The following is a 17,843-nucleotide window of genomic DNA, read 5'->3' on the forward strand; positions in this document are numbered from 1 at the left end:
GAATGTGGTTCAAGAAGGGAAATGATCAGTGACTTGTAAAGGCACGGTTAGAACACACAGTTACGAAAAACACAGCAACTGATGCAACACCTTTCAAATTCAAGAAATAGTAAAAAGCCACTAAAGTCATGAGTTTCATTGAAAATTGTTCCAGTCTTTGTAAGATCAGATTGGTGGAACAGCTGATTGTGATTAGACTCATACGATTGAGTTAACATCAGAAAATAAATGTAATCCTGATTTATGAAAAGAAAATTTACAGCAACTTGCTGTTGCCATAGAAACCTTCTATTCTATCTAAATGGTGCTGGTTTGGATAAAGACCCACTCGGATCAACAGCCACCAGTCATTTTTTGTCAGAATAAGCACTCTTGCTCAGCTACCTTTTATTTTTTATGTTCTTGCCAATTAGTCGTTTTATTTTCATATTTTTTCTGTGGTTGAAGGTATTTAAGCTATAAACTGGCAAAGTTTGTGGTCGCATGTTGAAAACGTTTAATAGGATTTCAAGTGGTAAGGATTTGGACTTCCTCCAAGCTCACTCCTGATTGGTAGGAGTGGTTACCATAGAAACAATGACTCAGACCAACTTGAACCAATTTGTTTTATTTGTCGTGTTGCAACAAAAATGGCCACTGAATGGACTATTCGGTGGGGGAGCTGGAAGTTAACCATTTTCAATGGGTGACGTCACACTGACTCGATCCAGTTCTCAGATATTGTCAATGTGCAGAACCAAAGCCTAATGCATCATGGGAATCTTGAATAAGCTACGACTCGCTGGGACGGGCCCTGAAGGGAGCAGCTGAAGGGGCAAAGATGAAGATGCAGAATGACAAACTCCAGAGGAGATTCACAAGTCGGTTCAACAGGGGATCTCTTCCCATGAGCAAGGCAGCTTCACGCCAGTGTGAACTGATGCAACAGTAAAGATAGCCGTACTTCCTGCTTGGTTTTGAATTGCTTAGAGTTCATCCCCATGACCACTCATTGTTATGCTATTCTTTTGAAGCACAGGCTTCAACAACAAACCAGGAAACCGTCAGAACTTATTTACCTTTAGATGGAAATCAATAGCGTTTGTCCAGCACAAACAGTTCTCTGTCATCAGCTGCTTTTAATAAAGCATTTCACTCATTTATACACTTTTTAATACTTTTGTCTCTGATCTTTGAACCCAGAGTCCTCCTTCTTTGCGTCGCCTCCATTCTGGGATCTTCACCAAAGTGAGGAGCAGTGAGACCACCGAACGGCTCTGAAGCAAATCCTGGTTTTTGCCTACAGCTTCAAGCCTTGAACGTTCGTCCTCAGATTCAGCATCTGTTTCTCCTGCCGTACTTTTTCCTCCTTGAACGCCATCTTGTTGGCTTTCTTTTCAGCCCTTCTTTCCTGAACAAAGACAGAAGAGGAATTTCAAAAAATCTGGATCAAACTCTTTCATTGTGTGTTTTCTTTTCACCCATAAAGTAATTATCATTCGGATTTCACCTTGAAAAGTACCTGCTGACAACTAGTGCTTGTAGCATTAAAGTCAGGTTTCGTTTTTTTCTTATTGAAATTTGTTTTAAATCCTTTTAAAAAGGAGATTTCCCAAAACTACCAAAGTGGTGAAGGTGTGTTTTCTTCTCCTCCTCTCACCTTCCTTTCGTCCTTGATGAGCTGCTTCCTTGCCTTCCTCTCCTCTTTGCTCTCTTCCTTGTTTCGGGGCTGGGTGGAGACGCGCGGCAGGTCCGAGTCGTTGATCCGGGTCATGCGTTCTGCCTGTTTGGCTGTGAGTCCTCTGTTGGGGAGAACGTCCAGAGGGATCCCCGTCTTACTGGACACACGGATCGACTTTGGCTGAGGACAAAGAAAGAGGAAGAGGGAATGTTTGCATTCTGCACACAGGTTCAGGGCAGGAAAAAGAAAAACAAATGACCCCCCCCCCAAATACCAGATAAAACTGTCCGTCACCAGTGGAGGTTTGACTCTTTAGGCTCCTTGGGATTCGATTATGACGATTATGTCTGGAACAACAAACTGCACCCTTGTACATCCTCATTGTTCGCTGTTGTTTATTATCACTGTTTTTGCACATTTGGAATTTGCACGACATCTTGTGTTTTCTACGATTTTTCAGTTCCTGTATACTTTTTTTTGGCATTCGGAGCAGACAGCAAAGTAAGAATTTCAATGTGCAGGGAAACCCGTTTCTTAATGTGCTTATGACAATAAACCCTTTGAATCTTGAACCAATATTAATTTTCTCCACCAAAGGGCATTTGTAAGTAAAGTCCAAATGAATAAACTTGTTAAACATTTATTTATAACATAATTTATATCACGGCCTTGTGGGAGACTGGAATGTCGGGAGTTGAGATCCAGGCCGAATCATCCCAAAGAAGACTTGACATTCAGGGTCTAGCGGTTGGATTTGGAGAGTTAAACCACTAAATGTTTCCAGAATGCAGCTGTGTCTGCAGCTCACCGTTCCCTCAGGGGATGAGTCAAATCCCAGTGACAGCTAACAAGAATTTTTCTGACGTCCCGCCCCAACAGACCTGCACACAACTCGGAGGCTAGTTTCTAGACGTAGGAGGCTAAAAACTGAATTATCACAATTAAAACCACTGGGAATGCTTTGAAAATTGAGTGGGACATACATTTTTTTATTCTCAAATATTTAATATTCAGAATCGTTTACAAATCATAATCAATGCAGCTAATCCTTGACCCCCCCACATCACCAGTGAGCATCCTCTGTGAATGCGTCTGTTTTCTTTGTGATGGTTTCGCCGCATGGCCAGAAAAATGTAAATAATTTTTAATTTTTTTAAACAACAACAACAACATGGGAATGTTTGTTTGAATTGCTGCCTGACAGTTGGAATTCTAAAGTCGTTCCTACAAATGATGGGCTGTCAGACAAGAATGCGCATTAAGATTCCTCAGATGTTATTTTAAGAAACCTATAGTTTCACTCTGGAAATCTTTAAGATATATTTTTGTTTGGCTGAGTGCTTAGACGATTTTTTCCCCCAATGATCAACTGCATTTTTTTTAGTATTTGTTATTCAAGCACTATTCCTATTCCTGCTAATGGAGCTCCACGTTAAAGTCTTTTGCCTTTTGTGTGGCGCTTTGAAATATCCTCCATTTTGACCCAACGCTTGAAAATCCCCCAAAACAAACTAAATTCAAATGAATTTAATGAAAAGTTCAATTAGAATGAACTAATAAAATACTTTCAGATAATAAAAATAAAAATAAAAAAACAGATATTTTAATTTTGGATGGAATTCCATATTTCATATTGCACAAGAGAAACTCTTTTCACCCAGATGACAGATTCTATAAGGAGTTTTTCAAATGTTTTCGTGGTTTTGGGATTAAAACTTTAATCTGCGTACCTTTGCTGGTTCTTCGATGACTTTGGGACGGTTGTAAAGGTTGGAATATGTACCTGTAGAAAAACAAACACATTTAAGCAATAAAAAGGTGTTTAAGCTAATAAAAAAAAACCTAAACATTTTCCACAACTATTCCGGTTTTTCCTGTTTTTAGTTTACATGGCTATTTCTTTTTTGAGTGGATTGACATGAAGGTAAATCGCAAAAATCTGCCTCAAATTTGAGGAAATCATCCGGATAGACTTTACAATCGATCATCTATTTAAAGAGATGAAACAATAAAATGCAACTTAACCTTAATTTATCCAAAGACTAAATCAAATGTTCAGAATAAATGAATAGCACCAGTTAGAATCTGCTGGTTCTGTATGAGTTACAGTTTGGGATGTAGTGACATCTAGTGGCAAAGTTAAAAACTGACACTGCATAACAAGTATGACTTCCTGCTTTTTCACATTTTAACCAATTTCTAATCCATCAAAACACTAAAATATTAGACCTAATGGGGAGTTTTCTTGTCTTCAGTTTGTCCCTTTTGGGTTCCCGTAGGAAAAAGTACTTTTTGAAAAGTTCTCCAGATTTAACAGTTTTGGTGATTAAGCCTGCTAACATCATCACGCCCTGCACTAACTTACAGAGTCCTGATCTAAGAATGGAAAGCTTCACCAAAAGATACAGATGTTATCAATAGAGTTTAGTCGGGGTTGATTGATTATCTGTGGGAACTGTTCTGATTCTATATCAGTCTCTGCCTTGTGAACAGGATTTTTTTGGCTCAAATGCAGTCCCGTCTTTCTGTCTACAGTCCGGTCCCGCCCGCGCTGCACCTGGTTGGTTATGCAAACCGCATCAGGTTTTGCAGAGCCAATCAGACGCCGAAGCCGTTCGCAGACATGCAGGAGGGAACTGTGGAGAAACTCTGGAGGGGCTACGGATGTGTCGAAGGTACGCAAACATAGAAAAAACTCTGCAGTCTTCTGCATGTTACAAATTAACGTTTGTCCTCCCCGTACTGAGAAAAATCTTGATCTCTAGAGTTGTGATAGAAATGAGACTCACTGATGATAGTTTCGCAGTCCCATTTCTCTTCTGAAGGCTCGATAACAACCGGAACCATCTCCTCGTCCGTCTCCTCATCTTCCTCTTTCAGAACAGGAAGTTCCTTTGGACCCAAATCGTCAGGCCTCAACGAGCTGAAAATCAAAAAAATTGATCTTGAAGCTGCTGCAGCCAAGGTTCTGTGTCTCTAATGAAAAGCCTTATGAAAGCTCAGCATAGGAGAGAAAGGACCTCACTTTTTCTCTTTTTCCGTAAAGTAGTCCTTGATGACTTCCTCCAGCCGAGCGCTGTCCGGTTCGATAAAGCCTTCCAGCTCCGCGTTGTCCAGAGCGCCGATCTCATCGTCGTCAAACTGTTCGTAAAACTGAAACGACACAAATTTGTTGTTTTGTCTCCAGTTGCAAAATTAAAGGCATGATCGAATTATTGACGATAACTTTACCATCGCCAGGTTATATTCTTCCTTTCTAATGTCTTCACTTTAAGGCAAATATGGGGAATTAAAACACAAAATTATTGTTTACCTTTAGTTTAAAAGCCACAGAAATATTTCTTCTTTGTAGTTTATTCTACATTTAGTAACTATGATTGGGTTAATTTTTATTTTAAAAATTGCTTTGGACGAGACAAACTTCATGGGAAGATCTCACTGTCCAGAAATAAATTAATGAATGAGCCACAGGTCCTTTTTCAGCAGAATTCAGGGGGAAATTGAAGCAGAGGCAGAGAGGTGTTAGAGCTCCCCCTTGTGGCAGCTCTGTCCTTCTGCAGGCGGCTTTTGCTCTCCGTTGCTGCTGTTTTATGGAGCTCAACACTAAATGTTACGAGCCGTTCCGTATGTGGGGTCACATCAGGATCAGTTTAAATTAAATGGAAAACCAAATAGCAAATTAGAAAAGGATGTATTGTGCACTTAAAGGACATCTTGAAAATGTGAGAAATCAAATTGTAGATATGGAAATATTGAACATTTGAAGAAGAAAACGTAAATTTGAACCTTGATTTAAAATAAAAACGATAAACCTGAAACTGCTACCAAAAAATGTGTATTTGTAACGGCTCAGTTTAGTTTTTTTCTTGGTTACTGTCTTTGCTTTTAGTCCTCAATTTACAGTTTCAACGTAGAATTTTCACGCTCTGGGTCGAGTCTAATCTTGTCTCATAAAAGAGAAATAAAAATAGAAAATACAATACCGCAAATTTTACAAAGAGACTTTTATTTTCATTTGGTAACACTTAAACGCGTATATTCCCCCTTTTTAATCAACTTTCAAATGTAGAATCTTTTTTCTAAATATTCAATATTTATTTCAAGTTAAAAGCATATATTTTTTCATATTAAAATGATCCTTTTTTCAAAATTTCCTTCAAGTTTACAATGTGTTTGAAGTGGTCGATTTTTCTTCTTTTTTTCAAATTTACAATCTGGTTTTTCATGGACTTTAAGCTGATGAAGATTTGCCCCCCCCACACACGCAGCCCTCCTCTTAAAAAAAAAACAAACGCTCACCTTCTCGAAGCGATCGTCCAGCAGAGAGAGCTGCTCGCTCCTCCTCATCACAGACGACGTCAGCGAATACTCTGTGAAGCGGCTCTTCGTCTCCTCGTCCATGAACAGGAAGTCTTCACCACCGCGGCCGTCTCCTCCCGTGTGCTCCTCGTCTGAAAAACCGCCCTCGGAGCCGAAATCGCCCTCTTCGTCTGTGTCCTCCCACTCGTCATCATCATCGTGATCCCCCCTGAAGAGAGGAAAAATATTTCACTATTGGAAATGTGAAAGTCCTTCTTTAACCTCTGAATCCTAACGCCTCCAGGTTTTTGGACATTTTTCTAAAATTCCATTTAACCCTTGTGCTATCTTAGATGACCCCCCCCCCCCCCCCCCCCCCTACATTAACGTATTCTCCCTACCATGACAAAGGTGGATAAAGGTGGAAAGATTTCATGTAATCCATGGACACCAGTGAAGATCACAAATCATTGAAGAAAAAAGGTTCAGCGCACTGTCTAGTGGGTCTAGATGACCCCACTCCCAATGTTAAAGTGCCTAGGATAGCACAATGGTTACATGCATTAAAACACTTTATAAGGAAAAATCCCCACCAAGTTGATTTTGAATATGATGATGAATATTTATGTATGTAATGACTGGACCATGGCTGTATACAGGGCAAAGGGGGAGAGGGGGGGGGGGGGGGTCTCCCTCTAAATGCAGAGCCTCCACCACCCCAAAGTAATAGCCGGCAAAAACCCCTAAAAGCTACAAATAACCCAAAGAAATCAACAAATACCACAAAATACACAAAAACACAAGGTTGGATGGACAGACAGTCAAAAAAGCTATGATGACACTAAAGCTACAATCGCCAAACTTTCTCACATGACTAATTATCACCTTTATTTCTAGTTAACTATTTTCCCTTTTTTTTGTTCAAGCTGCTTCACGGAGGTGAAACGCTTAAGGGTTCATCGGTGTAAGGAGGTGAAAACCTGGATCTGTTTATTAAACGTGTTTGTTTTTTAAATGTAAGACCGAACGACTGGATCGGGACTCGGTGTCAGCAGATCCTCAAAATCAAAATGACACGAATCAGATCGGAACATTCCTAACATTTAAATGACATGTGCTGTTAGAGCAGCATCCCACTGTTTAGCCGATGCCATCTTTGCTTGAAAACTGAAAGGAGAGACATCAGAAATCTTCAAACTTCTCTCCAGAAAGCTGCTCAGATGGAGTTAAACCAGCAGACATTATTATTTTAAGATATTTAGAGTCTTCTCACTCTGTTTCTAAGCCTCCCGCCGGTCCGTTTGCTTTTGTGATAAAGTCGTCATCCAAAATGTTGTTGGGGTTTTCGTAGTCAAAGTCGTCATCGAGGGCAGCAACGATGTCGGGGTCCATATCCAGGCGAGGTCCTGAAAAAGAACAAAGAAACCGCAAGGATGAGCACCAGTTTTACACAATATTAAGCTTTAAAAAATAAAAGTAATCAATCGGTTTGATGCAATTACACAGGAAAGGTTTTACACAACAACTCCAAACAGATCATGATGTCAAAGAGCTCCAAGGTCCACTGTTCTGCTCAGATCCACGGATCTCTAATCTTTCTTTTACAAGGAGAATCTGCAGGAAAAAAAAAAGAATTTTACCAGAAATGGGAGCAGCTTTGTTCAGGAGTCCCACCTCCTCTTCAAACTCTGAGGCGAACACAGAAGAAGGCAAGTGCAGCGTGGCAACCTGATCAAACAAAACACAGTTAGGATGTTTCCTACGATTTGATCGTACTTATAGATCTTAAAATACAATTTAATTGTTGATGGTGACACTTAAACACAGTAGATCAGTATCACATTTGAGTTGCTGCTTATGATGTCAGACTTTTTAGCTTCCACGTTGACATTCCTGGGTTAGGAGAACGTCTAGATCACATTGAAAACACACTACATCTAGTGTGTAGAAATAAAGTTAAAGCAGCTGCAGATATTTTACAGAGGACAAGGATAATCTCCTTGAAGGTGAACAAAAGGATAAAAAAGAAAGACATCTGATGCCTACTTCAGCTTTAAACAGGCCAGTCTGTGAAAACATTGTCCAACATTAAACCTGTCAGTGGTCTGAAAAATGTCAGGCCCCCTGGTTTAGAGGATTTCATGTCTAACTCACGGGACTGTCTTCCTCCTGCTCCATCTCATCGTCCCCTTCATTTAGGAACTGAACAGATCCTCCATCACGGTTCGATGAAACAGCAGCAACCAGCTCTGACTGGCCGGATGGCTCCTTCAGGTGCTGCAGGTAATCGTAGTCGTCATCAAAGAAGACACCAAATTTCCTCTGCTCCTCGTGTCTCTTCTCCGTGTCCACCTGGACAAAACCACCATCCAAGAAGTCTTTTAGAAACACAACTATTACATCACATGTCCTTATGCAAAGTGGATTAAAAATCAATAAATATGCTTCTACATAACAGACAGAGCACCTTTGCTGCAGGAAGGAGGACATGTTGTGGCGCTTTCTCGTCAGCAGCCAGGGGATCCCTCTGACTGCGGTGGACAAGGTGAAAGGTCACGGCCTTCTTCTTTTCAATGAAGGCTTTCTTCTTTCGATGCGGCTACAAAACACACAAAGGCAAGTATTCCATGAAACGCAATATAATAAAACTGAATCCAAGTATATTTGGATTAATTTATGAGAGTATCAAGATAAAGTAGGACTTTTATCAAAAAACAAACAAAAAACCCTCCGGATCGTATATCATTTGAAATATTTACTCAGGGATAAAATATAACAGAACCAAAGAGTAATAAATATCACAAAAACCACAAAAACAGAATTACGGAATACTGTTATTACCTAGTTAATCGGCTTCCAAACAAAAAAGTAGAATAAATTCAGACTTCATAAATAAACCCAGAATAAGTTAGCTAAAATTGTTATGTTAATTTGTTCAAAATGAAAGGTAAAGAATAAAATAACACTATTCTTAAAGTGAATCCTGCATAAAACATGCAACCTGGTAAAATAATAAAAATCTAAATGATTTTTAGTAAACAGTTGCAGTAGGAGTTGTTAGCTAAAGCTAAAACTGTTAGCTAAGTAAGTACATGTGTCTCCATACCATTTTTTATAGCGCTCTTTTTTCTTCCGAAAAAGCTGGTGAGGTAAATCCTCCACAGGCAAACAGTAAAACCACAAAAAAATGTAACAATAAAAGTACAATCGTTCTTTGGCAGCTACTTTAATTCTTGATCGGACACGCTAGTTTGTTCGTGGCCTTGTTAACATCGGATCGGGGCCATGTGGGCGGGGCGCTTTGCTGATCTCCACTGTGATTGGTTGGTATCGGTAAAGAAGGAGTGTCTACCCTATGGTGGACACGATCGAGCAACATGCTGCTACTGATTCAAGGAAGGGACCATTTGGAACACGATGAAGGGGTGAACCGATACGATTATGGTCAAGCAAAAAACCTGCACGAGACCCATTCTTATTATTGGACCAGACATAATCATATAAAGAAGGCTCAAGGTTTAATACTGATTTTAAATAGCTGCTGTATTGTCATTTGTACAGTTTCAATATTTGCTGTCTAAAGCTTTAATGGAACATCCCTTTCTTCTTCGGGTTTAGTCGTGGTTCATTAACAGTGACCTGTTGCACTATCGCCACCTATTGATTAATTCAAGAAAACCTACATGGATTCAGGGGCCTGGTTGAGATGATTAAGAAATGTAATGGAAGCCGATCATTCAATTTGCTTAATTGCGATTTTTAACGTCAGTCATGGTATTTCACCCACTTCCAATTATATTTGCACGATTTCTTTTTTATAAATGGCATTCTTAAACAGTTTGTTAATTTCTTTTCAATTTTGTCAAATAATCATGGGCTAAAAGCTAGAATTCGAAATGCATAACTTTATATGTGCAAAAAAAAAAAACTTGACCCAATGCTTTTGAAAAGCCTTAGATACTAAAAGAATTAAAGACCAATTATGTTAGGTATGCAACGTCAAGTCAACTTTATTTTCACAACTACTGTATACACACACACACGATATACAGCACAGATTAAATGTCTGTCGACTCAGTGCAAACAGCTTTTCTGTAAAATTTCTATAAAAAATAAAAAGCGCTTGTGAACCACAGAGTATAGGTAAAAGAAGCTTACAAAGCTTATCAACATTTGTATCAGAAGATCTTTCTCGCAGGGCAGTTTCTTCAGTAAAGAGAAATGTGTTAAGTAAATCCTACAAAGGGTTTAGAGACATTAAATATGCCAGGTTTTATGTTTAACATAGCATATAATTAGAGGATGATGCTTTGAAAGAGAGACGTGTTTGGCTCTTAAAAGAGCCGTTGTGTTGTTGGTGGATCATTAAGTATCTACTTGGTCTTGGCGGGCTTCTCGGTCTTCTTGGGCAGCAGCACCGCCTGGATGTTGGGCAGCACGCCGCCCTGAGCGATGGTGACTCCGCCCAGCAGCTTGTTGAGCTCCTCGTCGTTGCGGACAGCCAGCTGCAGGTGACGGGGGATGATCCTGGTCTTCTTGTTGTCGCGGGCGGCGTTTCCGGCCAGCTCCAGGATCTCAGCGGTCAGATACTCCAGCACGGCGGCCAGGTACACGGGGGCTCCGGCTCCCACACGCTCCGCATAGTTGCCTTTACGCAACAGTCTGTGGACACGACCCACGGGGAACTGCAGACCAGCGCGGGAGGAGCGGGTCTTTGCCTTGGCACGGGCTTTTCCGCCAGTCTTTCCACGTCCAGACATATTTAATGTTCTTTTCAGGTTCCACACAGAAGAGAAAATGAGCTGCAGAGTCGCTCTGCCTCCTTTAAATGGTCGCGAGCGCGGGTCGGTTTCCTGCCAGACCAATCAGAAGACAGGCTTCCAGCAGAGCAGCGGGAGGAGTCCGCTCTGAAAATCAGCGGTCTTTTTGAATGGATCTTGGTCCAATCAGCGGTTCTCATTCGGGCGCGAGGCGTCTCTTTGAGCTGCAGGAAGAGCCGCTGTCCAATCAGGATCCACATCTGTTAAGCTGCGTCAGTTTCTCGGCGGCTTTAAGAGCAGCGAGACTCCGCTACTGAAGCAGATGATTCTGCAAAGACAGACGAGTCAGTAAAATGGCCAGAACCAAGCAGACCGCCCGTAAATCTACCGGAGGCAAAGCTCCCAGGAAGCAGCTGGCCACCAAGGCTGCCCGTAAGAGCGCCCCGGCCACCGGAGGAGTGAAGAAGCCTCACCGTTACCGTCCCGGTACCGTGGCTCTCCGTGAGATCCGTCGCTACCAGAAATCCACCGAGCTGCTGATCCGCAAGCTGCCCTTCCAGCGGCTGGTGAGAGAAATTGCTCAGGACTTCAAGACCGACCTGCGCTTCCAGAGCTCTGCTGTCATGGCTCTGCAGGAGGCCAGCGAGGCTTACCTGGTGGGGCTCTTCGAGGACACCAACCTGTGCGCCATCCACGCCAAGAGGGTCACCATCATGCCCAAAGACATCCAGCTGGCCCGCCGCATCCGCGGGGAGAGAGCTTAAACACCCCTTAACACAAAGCAACACAACGGCTCTTTTAAGAGCCACCAACACATCTGCAGAACACAAATCCTCACTTGTCAGTGATAATAAACTTTAAAGTACTCATCACCGCTGGAATTATACACTGACTTACTGCAAAACAAAATTCATGTGAACATAACGTACAAGACTGAAAAAGGTCATATAGCTACAAGACTGAAAAAGGTCATATAGCGTCTCATGTTGTCCGCTGCAAACCATGTGCAAAAGTAAACATTCTGTAATGAATTGATGAACAGAATCATTCTAGACTGTACAGGAAGTTTAATTACATAAAATATACAAATGTAAGACAGTAAAATGCGTACAGACAAAGCTTTTGAGTCCAGATGCCATGAAATAACTTGGATGCCAACTGGATGAATTAACTATTCCATAATTATGCACGAGAACCAGCATCACACGGTTGGCCTCCATCAGCCTTAAGGCATACGATTGGGATGTTTGAAGCCCAAAGAGCATAAGTCCAGTACTACAAAAGACATTAAATGCAATTTTTGGCCATTGCAAAAATAAACTAGCAATACTTTTTCTGTCAGTGTTTCAAAGTAAGAAAAGCAGATAAATGTGGGTTTTATTTAAATAACTTTTAAGACTTAGAAGCATTGGTTGAAACAAGCAGAACACCAGAGCAGCAGCTTGAAAGGGGAGCGATCTCTAGTCTTAAAACTGGTATTTGGAAATGCCTAAGAGATGTTGTTTAGGAATCAAATCCCCGACACTTGTTTACATCGGACTTCACACACAACACTGACAGCTGCCACCTCCAAAAGTTCTCTGATGATACAGCCATTGTCGGGCGGATATCTCAGGGAAACGATCTGGAGTACCTGGAGGTCATCACCAACTTTGTGGACTGGTGTGCTCTGAACCACCTGCACATCAACGCCAGCAAGACGAAGGAGGTGGTGATCGACTTCAGCAGGAAACCACATCTGACTGCACCGGTGAACATCCAGGGCTTGGACATTGAGGTCGTGGAGGACTATAAATACCTGGGTGTTCACCTAAACAATAAACTGGACTGGACACACAACACAAATGCCCTGTACAAGAAGGGCCAAAGTCGTTTCCACCTGCTCAGACGACTGAGGTCCTTTGGGGTGTGCAGGACACTGCTAAGAACTTTCTATGACTCTGTGGTGGCTTCAGCCATCCTTTATGCAGTGGTCTGCTGGAGCAGCGGAAGCTCGGAGAGAGACAGGAAGAGACTGAACAAGCTGGTCAGACGGGCCGGCTCTGTCCTGGACTGCTCCCTGGACTCCATCGAGGAGGTGGGTGAGAGGAGGATGTTAGCCAAGCTAACATCAATCATGGAAAACCCCTCTCACCCACTGTACCAGACTGTTTCAGACCTCAGCAGCTCCTTCAGTGGCAGACTGCTGCACCCACGATGCAAGAAGGAACGCTATCGCAGGTCCTTCATCCCAGCTGCTATCAGGCTGTTCAACACCAGCCTAAGTAAATAGTTTTCATAGTTTTTGTTTTTTATTCACTGTACAAAACTGTATATACAGATGACCTCTATATACCTGCACATCTCTTTCCCTGTTTATTTATCAGAACACTCTTACTTTTGTATATATTCTTTCAAATGTGTGTCTGTCTAACTTGTCATTACTGTCTGTACATACTTGTGCCAAACTCCAAGGAAATTTCCCATTCGTGGGATAAATAAACAAATCTAATCTAATCTAATCTATAGTTCATTTTATGATTATATAATTCTGCAGGCTTTCTAGATATTTTAAAATATTTCAATATGTATTTACATTTCTATGTATTTATATTTCTATGTATTTTTTTGTTGATTGTTTGAATGTTGATATGATCTTTTTAAATTAAAATATTGACCTAATCATGAGGAGTATTAAGATTCTCCATTTTCATGGTCATGATTTGTTAAGTTTTCACAATTTGCCCGACATTTCTACAGCAGACCACAAGGAGGGGAATAACTGCCACTAATGAAAAACAAGACTGAAGAAGAAGTAGGAGGAGTCACGTCTCTTGACTTCTAACACGTCCTCAGATGCAACATTAAAAGGGGGGAATATCCTTGAACTCAACCATAATTTTGAAAATCCAAACTGCTAATCATGAGTGGAAGAGGCAAAGGAGGCAAAGGGCTCGGAAAAGGAGGCGCCAAGCGTCATCGCAAAGTTCTCCGTGATAACATCCAGGGAATCACCAAACCAGCCATCCGCCGTCTGGCTCGCCGTGGCGGTGTCAAGCGGATCTCCGGTCTGATCTACGAGGAGACTCGCGGTGTGCTGAAGGTTTTCCTGGAGAACGTGATCCGTGATGCCGTCACCTACACCGAGCACGCCAAGAGGAAGACCGTCACCGCCATGGATGTGGTGTACGCTCTGAAGAGACAGGGACGCACCCTGTACGGCTTCGGCGGTTAACTTTACAGCTTGATCAGAGAGAAACAAACGGCCCTTTTTAGGGCCACCCAAACCTTCTAAGAGCATGGATCCAGAGTCCTTATAGTATTGATGAAAGCTTTTATTGCTGCACACTTGACATAAAGCAATGGTTGCTAAATTTTGCTAATTGCATATCCATTACACCAAATGGTTTTGTCCAAAACAAAAGGTCCTGTTAAAGAACACCACAAACTTTCCTCTACAGGTTCAAAGTTATAACAGTGAGTCGTCCAGGTTTTTGAGCAAACCGATTGTACCTTCCCGGAAATAAAGACCCGATCTCTACGGACAAATAGCTTTCTGGATGAAAACGTCTGAAATCGGCGAAGCTTTTTAGGGCCACCCAAACCTTCTTAGAGCATAGATCCTACACCTGATTAGTGTTGATGAAGCACAAGTTGAATACTTGACATACTGTTTATCTGCAAGGCTTGCTATATTTTGCAATAGTTTTCATGATTTCATGTCAGTTACACCAAATGGTTCACTGAGAATGTATCAAATACATTGGACTACAGGCATACCTACATGCTGCATTGAAACCTACCAAGAGAAAGGATTTTCATTCTTGTTTATATAAAGCAGGGGTGTCAAACTCATTTTCACCGAGGGCCACATCAGCATATTGGCTGTCCTTGAAGGGCCAGATATAACTTATACATGTAACTAAATGGAAAAATAAATGTAACTACTAAATGTTAAGTCATTTATAACTTTTTAAAGTGACAATTGCAGTTTCATAGAAAACACATGTTTGCTTGTTACTTTAGCATAAATCCTTTTAAATTTGATTCTATCAGGTTAGGTTATGACATAATGTATACTTGCCAAATCCCAATCTGATATTTGAAGTCTGATTCCCCTTAGATATGAATAAATACACACCAATTTTTATGTTTTATTTTAAGAAATTGAAAACTTCTATGCTCTCGCGGGCCACAAAATGACATGCCGGGCCACATTTGGCCCTCGGGCCTTGAGTTTGACACATGTGATATAAAGGGTTGGTGTATTTGAATCATCAGCTTACTTTATCATTAGAAATTATTTCACGTAAATCATTCATTGTATCTTTTTATACTGATTAATGTTTAGCATCAAAACCAAACATTTGCAGATGTACAATACAAACTGATAATTCCATGCATCACAAAGAGGGAGACGTAGAACAATGTTAGTGGTGTGTTTGCTGTTTTTCACTAGGCATGGTCTGATTAACTTGTCATACATTTTGTATATTTTACAAAAAGAAACTTACTTGCAGTTGGTCTTTTGCCTCTTTAACATCTCATTTGTCTCTTCGCTTTCCCATGCCGATAAGTAACCTTCAAAACGATATGCATTGCAAAAGTCCAGAGCGAGTCTTTATTGAGAAAGAATTTTTTTTTACTTTGGTTTGTTATATAAAGTGATTTCCATGTACTGCATCGATTTTGCTCTCGGTTAAATCAGTTTCAAATGCACACTAAAGAGAAAGAGGAATTTTGAGCTCTTCAGATCAGGTGTGTGGCTCTGAAAAGAGCCGTTGGTTTGTGTGGATCACATGGGTCCGTTTACTTGGAGCTGGTGTATTTGGTGACGGCCTTGGTGCCCTCGGACACGGCGTGCTTGGCCAGCTCCCCGGGCAGCAGGAGGCGCACGGCGGTCTGGATCTCCCTGGAGGTGATGGTGGAGCGCTTGTTGTAGTGAGCCAGACGAGACGCCTCGGAGGCGATGCGCTCGAAGATGTCGTTGACGAACGAGTTCATGATGCTCATGGCCTTGGAGGAGATGCCGGTGTCGGGGTGGACCTGCTTCAGCACCTTGTACACGTAGATGGCGTAGCTCTCCTTCCTGGTCTTTCTCTTCTTCTTGCCTCCTTTGCCGGCGGTCTTGGTCACGGCTTTCTTGGAGCCCTTCTTGGGCGCAGACTTGGCTGGTTCGGGCATGATTCCTCTCAGGTTTCTCAACAGAGAATGGAGGAGGAAGTGATCGGAGGTTGATTTTATACACGCGGGATGTAAATTAGACTGTGTCGTTCCCCAGAAATGATATGCTGAGCTGTTCTATCGTTACAAGATCAGATTTCTCGATGGGAAAAAAAGGGGAACACTGGGCTGTAACGACACTGAACAGGAAGTTGTGGTTGTTCTTAACATTCGATTGAGTTTTAATATGCCTCAATTGGTATTTTAATTTTTTATTGTCTTAGAATTGAAATGTTCTTATACGTCCTTTGGATTTATATTTTTCGTTTTTTGTCATTTTCACTTTTAAGGTAGAACATTTTAAAGTCGGAGGAAATCAGATAAAAAAACAGCCGCTGTTCTGTTCTGGTTAATTGTGGTGATACTTTTAATGTGCACTGTCCCAGAATTAACTTCTAAGGGGCAACAATAAAACCACAGATAATTTGTGATGCCTGTATTAGCTCCTTTTGTGGCATAAATGTAGATGTCTGTCCGATGTGAAGCAATAAAACCAAATAATCAGTTGAAAAACAAATGAAATTATAAAATGTTTCAAGTAAAATATTTTCTAATGATAAAGTAATGAAGGATGTTGAGTTCAATGACCACAACCAATCATAAATAGAAATCTTGTCAATTATTTTCAGAAAGTTACAAAATACAGATTTCTTTAATTGGGCGCCCGCCGTTTCTATTCAGAATCACCAAGACTGCAAGAACTGACAGGAAACAGTTTCCCACAATGCATTTTTTGTAGTCGTAACTATTCGATCCCATTGTCATAACTTGTGGGTGGAAGAAATCAAAGAACTGAGTCTTAGAACTAAGCTCCATTATCTGTAACAAAAAGAAACTCAGTAATGGTCCTACAGTAGTGCAAGACTTGTTCTGGAAGACTCCTAGTTAATAATAGGTTACAATGAAGTTTAGCAGCAGAAAATGAAAAATGAAATGGCGATCAGTTGAGGTACTAATCTTAGTGGTAAACCCTGCTCTGCCAGAAACGCCAGCGTCCTGCCTTCAGCATGGGATCTTCTGTCTACCATGCTTACTTCTGGGGGTTCCTCTGCAGACTTGGCACACCTGACATCATCATGCTTTACATTTGGCGCAGCACGATAAGGGAAGTGGCACTCTGATTGAGAAGTGCTTGGAGACATGAAAGATGATGGCAACTTGGGCAGATTCTGCTGTGTTGCTTGCTTTTTTTGTGAGACTCACTGCCTGCATGTTCATGGAGCCTCTTTTTTCCACTGGACCCATATTTGACAATACATTTATACAAAGTACACCAGGCATGAACTGTAAAAAGTAAATAAATGTATTTAGTAAAATGCATTACTAGTATATTTCATTTTCATCTGCATCTTTGAGACTGACTGCAGTGAGTTTTGTGGTTGGTTAATCTGCAGAGGGACCAAGAAAATCTACAAGGGGGATTCTCCTGGTCAATCAATGGGGCACTGATCAAAGAAATAAAGATGATCCCGGACCAGATTTAACAAACTACTACAAACGGTACATACAAACCATTCACGTACTTGACATAAAATGGCAATTTCAAACATTGTATAAAACAGTTGGCATGTTTTAATCTCTGCATAAATTCCACTGTAACTAATTGTATTGGAACGGCTGACAGTGAAATCCGGAACAAAAACTGTACTCACCATCCAACATCCAACATTTGTCTTGCGAATGTACGATGAAAAGAAATCACCATATTTGTCTTTTTCTTCCAGCAAAGACCACTTAAATGTTTTTTTTATCGTATTCTCACAACTGAGGTCGTGACCACGCTCAATAATGACGATGACCGCCATTATTTTAACACAAATTTTTTCGCAAACTCTTCAGATTTGTTTGTGAAATTTTAGCGTGGGTCCGCCATTTTTGGTGTCCAGGGCAGGGGTGGTCGATCGCGATCGACCGGTCGATCT

General features: G+C 41.2%; 6 protein-coding genes across 7 annotated transcripts in view; 3 read left to right on the top strand and 3 right to left on the bottom strand.

Annotated features, from left to right (window-relative positions):
* Nucleotides 1-17,843, top strand: part of LOC101174245 (protocadherin Fat 4) — a 242,581-nt gene that overhangs the window by 221,213 nt on the left and 3,525 nt on the right. The window lies entirely within an intron of this gene.
* ltv1 (LTV1 ribosome biogenesis factor) lies at nt 592-9,317 on the bottom strand. The gene is made up of 11 exons (XM_004065538.5): nt 9,066-9,317; nt 8,427-8,558; nt 8,114-8,311; nt 7,600-7,687; nt 7,233-7,365; nt 5,960-6,188; nt 4,686-4,813; nt 4,450-4,583; nt 3,391-3,443; nt 1,640-1,840; nt 592-1,390 (listed from the first exon to the last, which is right to left on the bottom strand). The coding sequence occupies exons 1-11, from the start codon at nt 9,066-9,068 to the stop codon at nt 1,280-1,282; spliced, it is 1,410 nt and encodes a 469-aa protein (XP_004065586.1). The 5' UTR covers nt 9,069-9,317; the 3' UTR covers nt 592-1,279.
* LOC111947388 (histone H2A-like) lies at nt 9,940-10,848 on the bottom strand. Its single transcript, XM_023954455.2, has one exon. It carries the CDS (start codon nt 10,717-10,719, stop codon nt 10,333-10,335), a length of 387 nt encoding a protein of 128 aa, XP_023810223.1. The 5' UTR covers nt 10,720-10,848; the 3' UTR covers nt 9,940-10,332.
* On the top strand, nt 11,008-11,608 carry LOC144992202 (histone H3). The gene has a single exon (XM_078947562.1). It carries the CDS (start codon nt 11,073-11,075, stop codon nt 11,481-11,483), a length of 411 nt encoding a protein of 136 aa, XP_078803688.1. The 5' UTR covers nt 11,008-11,072; the 3' UTR covers nt 11,484-11,608.
* LOC101172554 (histone H4) lies at nt 13,585-13,985 on the top strand. Its single transcript, XM_011481633.4, has one exon. It carries the CDS (start codon nt 13,622-13,624, stop codon nt 13,931-13,933), a length of 312 nt encoding a protein of 103 aa, XP_011479935.3. The 5' UTR covers nt 13,585-13,621; the 3' UTR covers nt 13,934-13,985.
* On the bottom strand, nt 14,839-15,922 carry LOC101172789 (histone H2B 1/2). The gene has a single exon (XM_004065535.5). It carries the CDS (start codon nt 15,880-15,882, stop codon nt 15,508-15,510), a length of 375 nt encoding a protein of 124 aa, XP_004065583.1. The 5' UTR covers nt 15,883-15,922; the 3' UTR covers nt 14,839-15,507.

The sequence above is a fragment of the Oryzias latipes genome, chromosome 1 (assembly GCF_053564925.1).
Source record: "Oryzias latipes strain Hd-rR chromosome 1, Olatipes_Hd-rR_3.1".
Classification (NCBI taxonomy): Eukaryota; Metazoa; Chordata; class Actinopteri; order Beloniformes; family Adrianichthyidae; genus Oryzias; species Oryzias latipes.

Excerpts from the sequence above, each read along its gene's own strand:
- LOC101172789 (XM_004065535.5), bottom strand. The coding sequence starts at position 15,882 with ATGCCCGAACCAGCCAAGTCTGCGCCCAAGAAGGGCTCCAAGAAAGCC.
- LOC101172554 (XM_011481633.4), top strand. The coding sequence starts at position 13,622 with ATGAGTGGAAGAGGCAAAGGAGGCAAAGGGCTCGGAAAAGGAGGCGCC.
- ltv1 (XM_004065538.5), bottom strand. Across the intron at positions 4,814-5,959 it reads TGGACGATCGCTTCGAGAAG|TTTTACGAACAGTTTGACGA; the intron begins GTGAGCGTTTGT and ends GTGTCGTTTCAG. Across the intron at positions 1,391-1,639 it reads TCATCAAGGACGAAAGGAAG|GAAAGAAGGGCTGAAAAGAA; the intron begins GTGAGAGGAGGA and ends GTCTTTGTTCAG.
- LOC111947388 (XM_023954455.2), bottom strand. The coding sequence starts at position 10,719 with ATGTCTGGACGTGGAAAGACTGGCGGAAAAGCCCGTGCCAAGGCAAAG.
- LOC144992202 (XM_078947562.1), top strand. The coding sequence starts at position 11,073 with ATGGCCAGAACCAAGCAGACCGCCCGTAAATCTACCGGAGGCAAAGCT.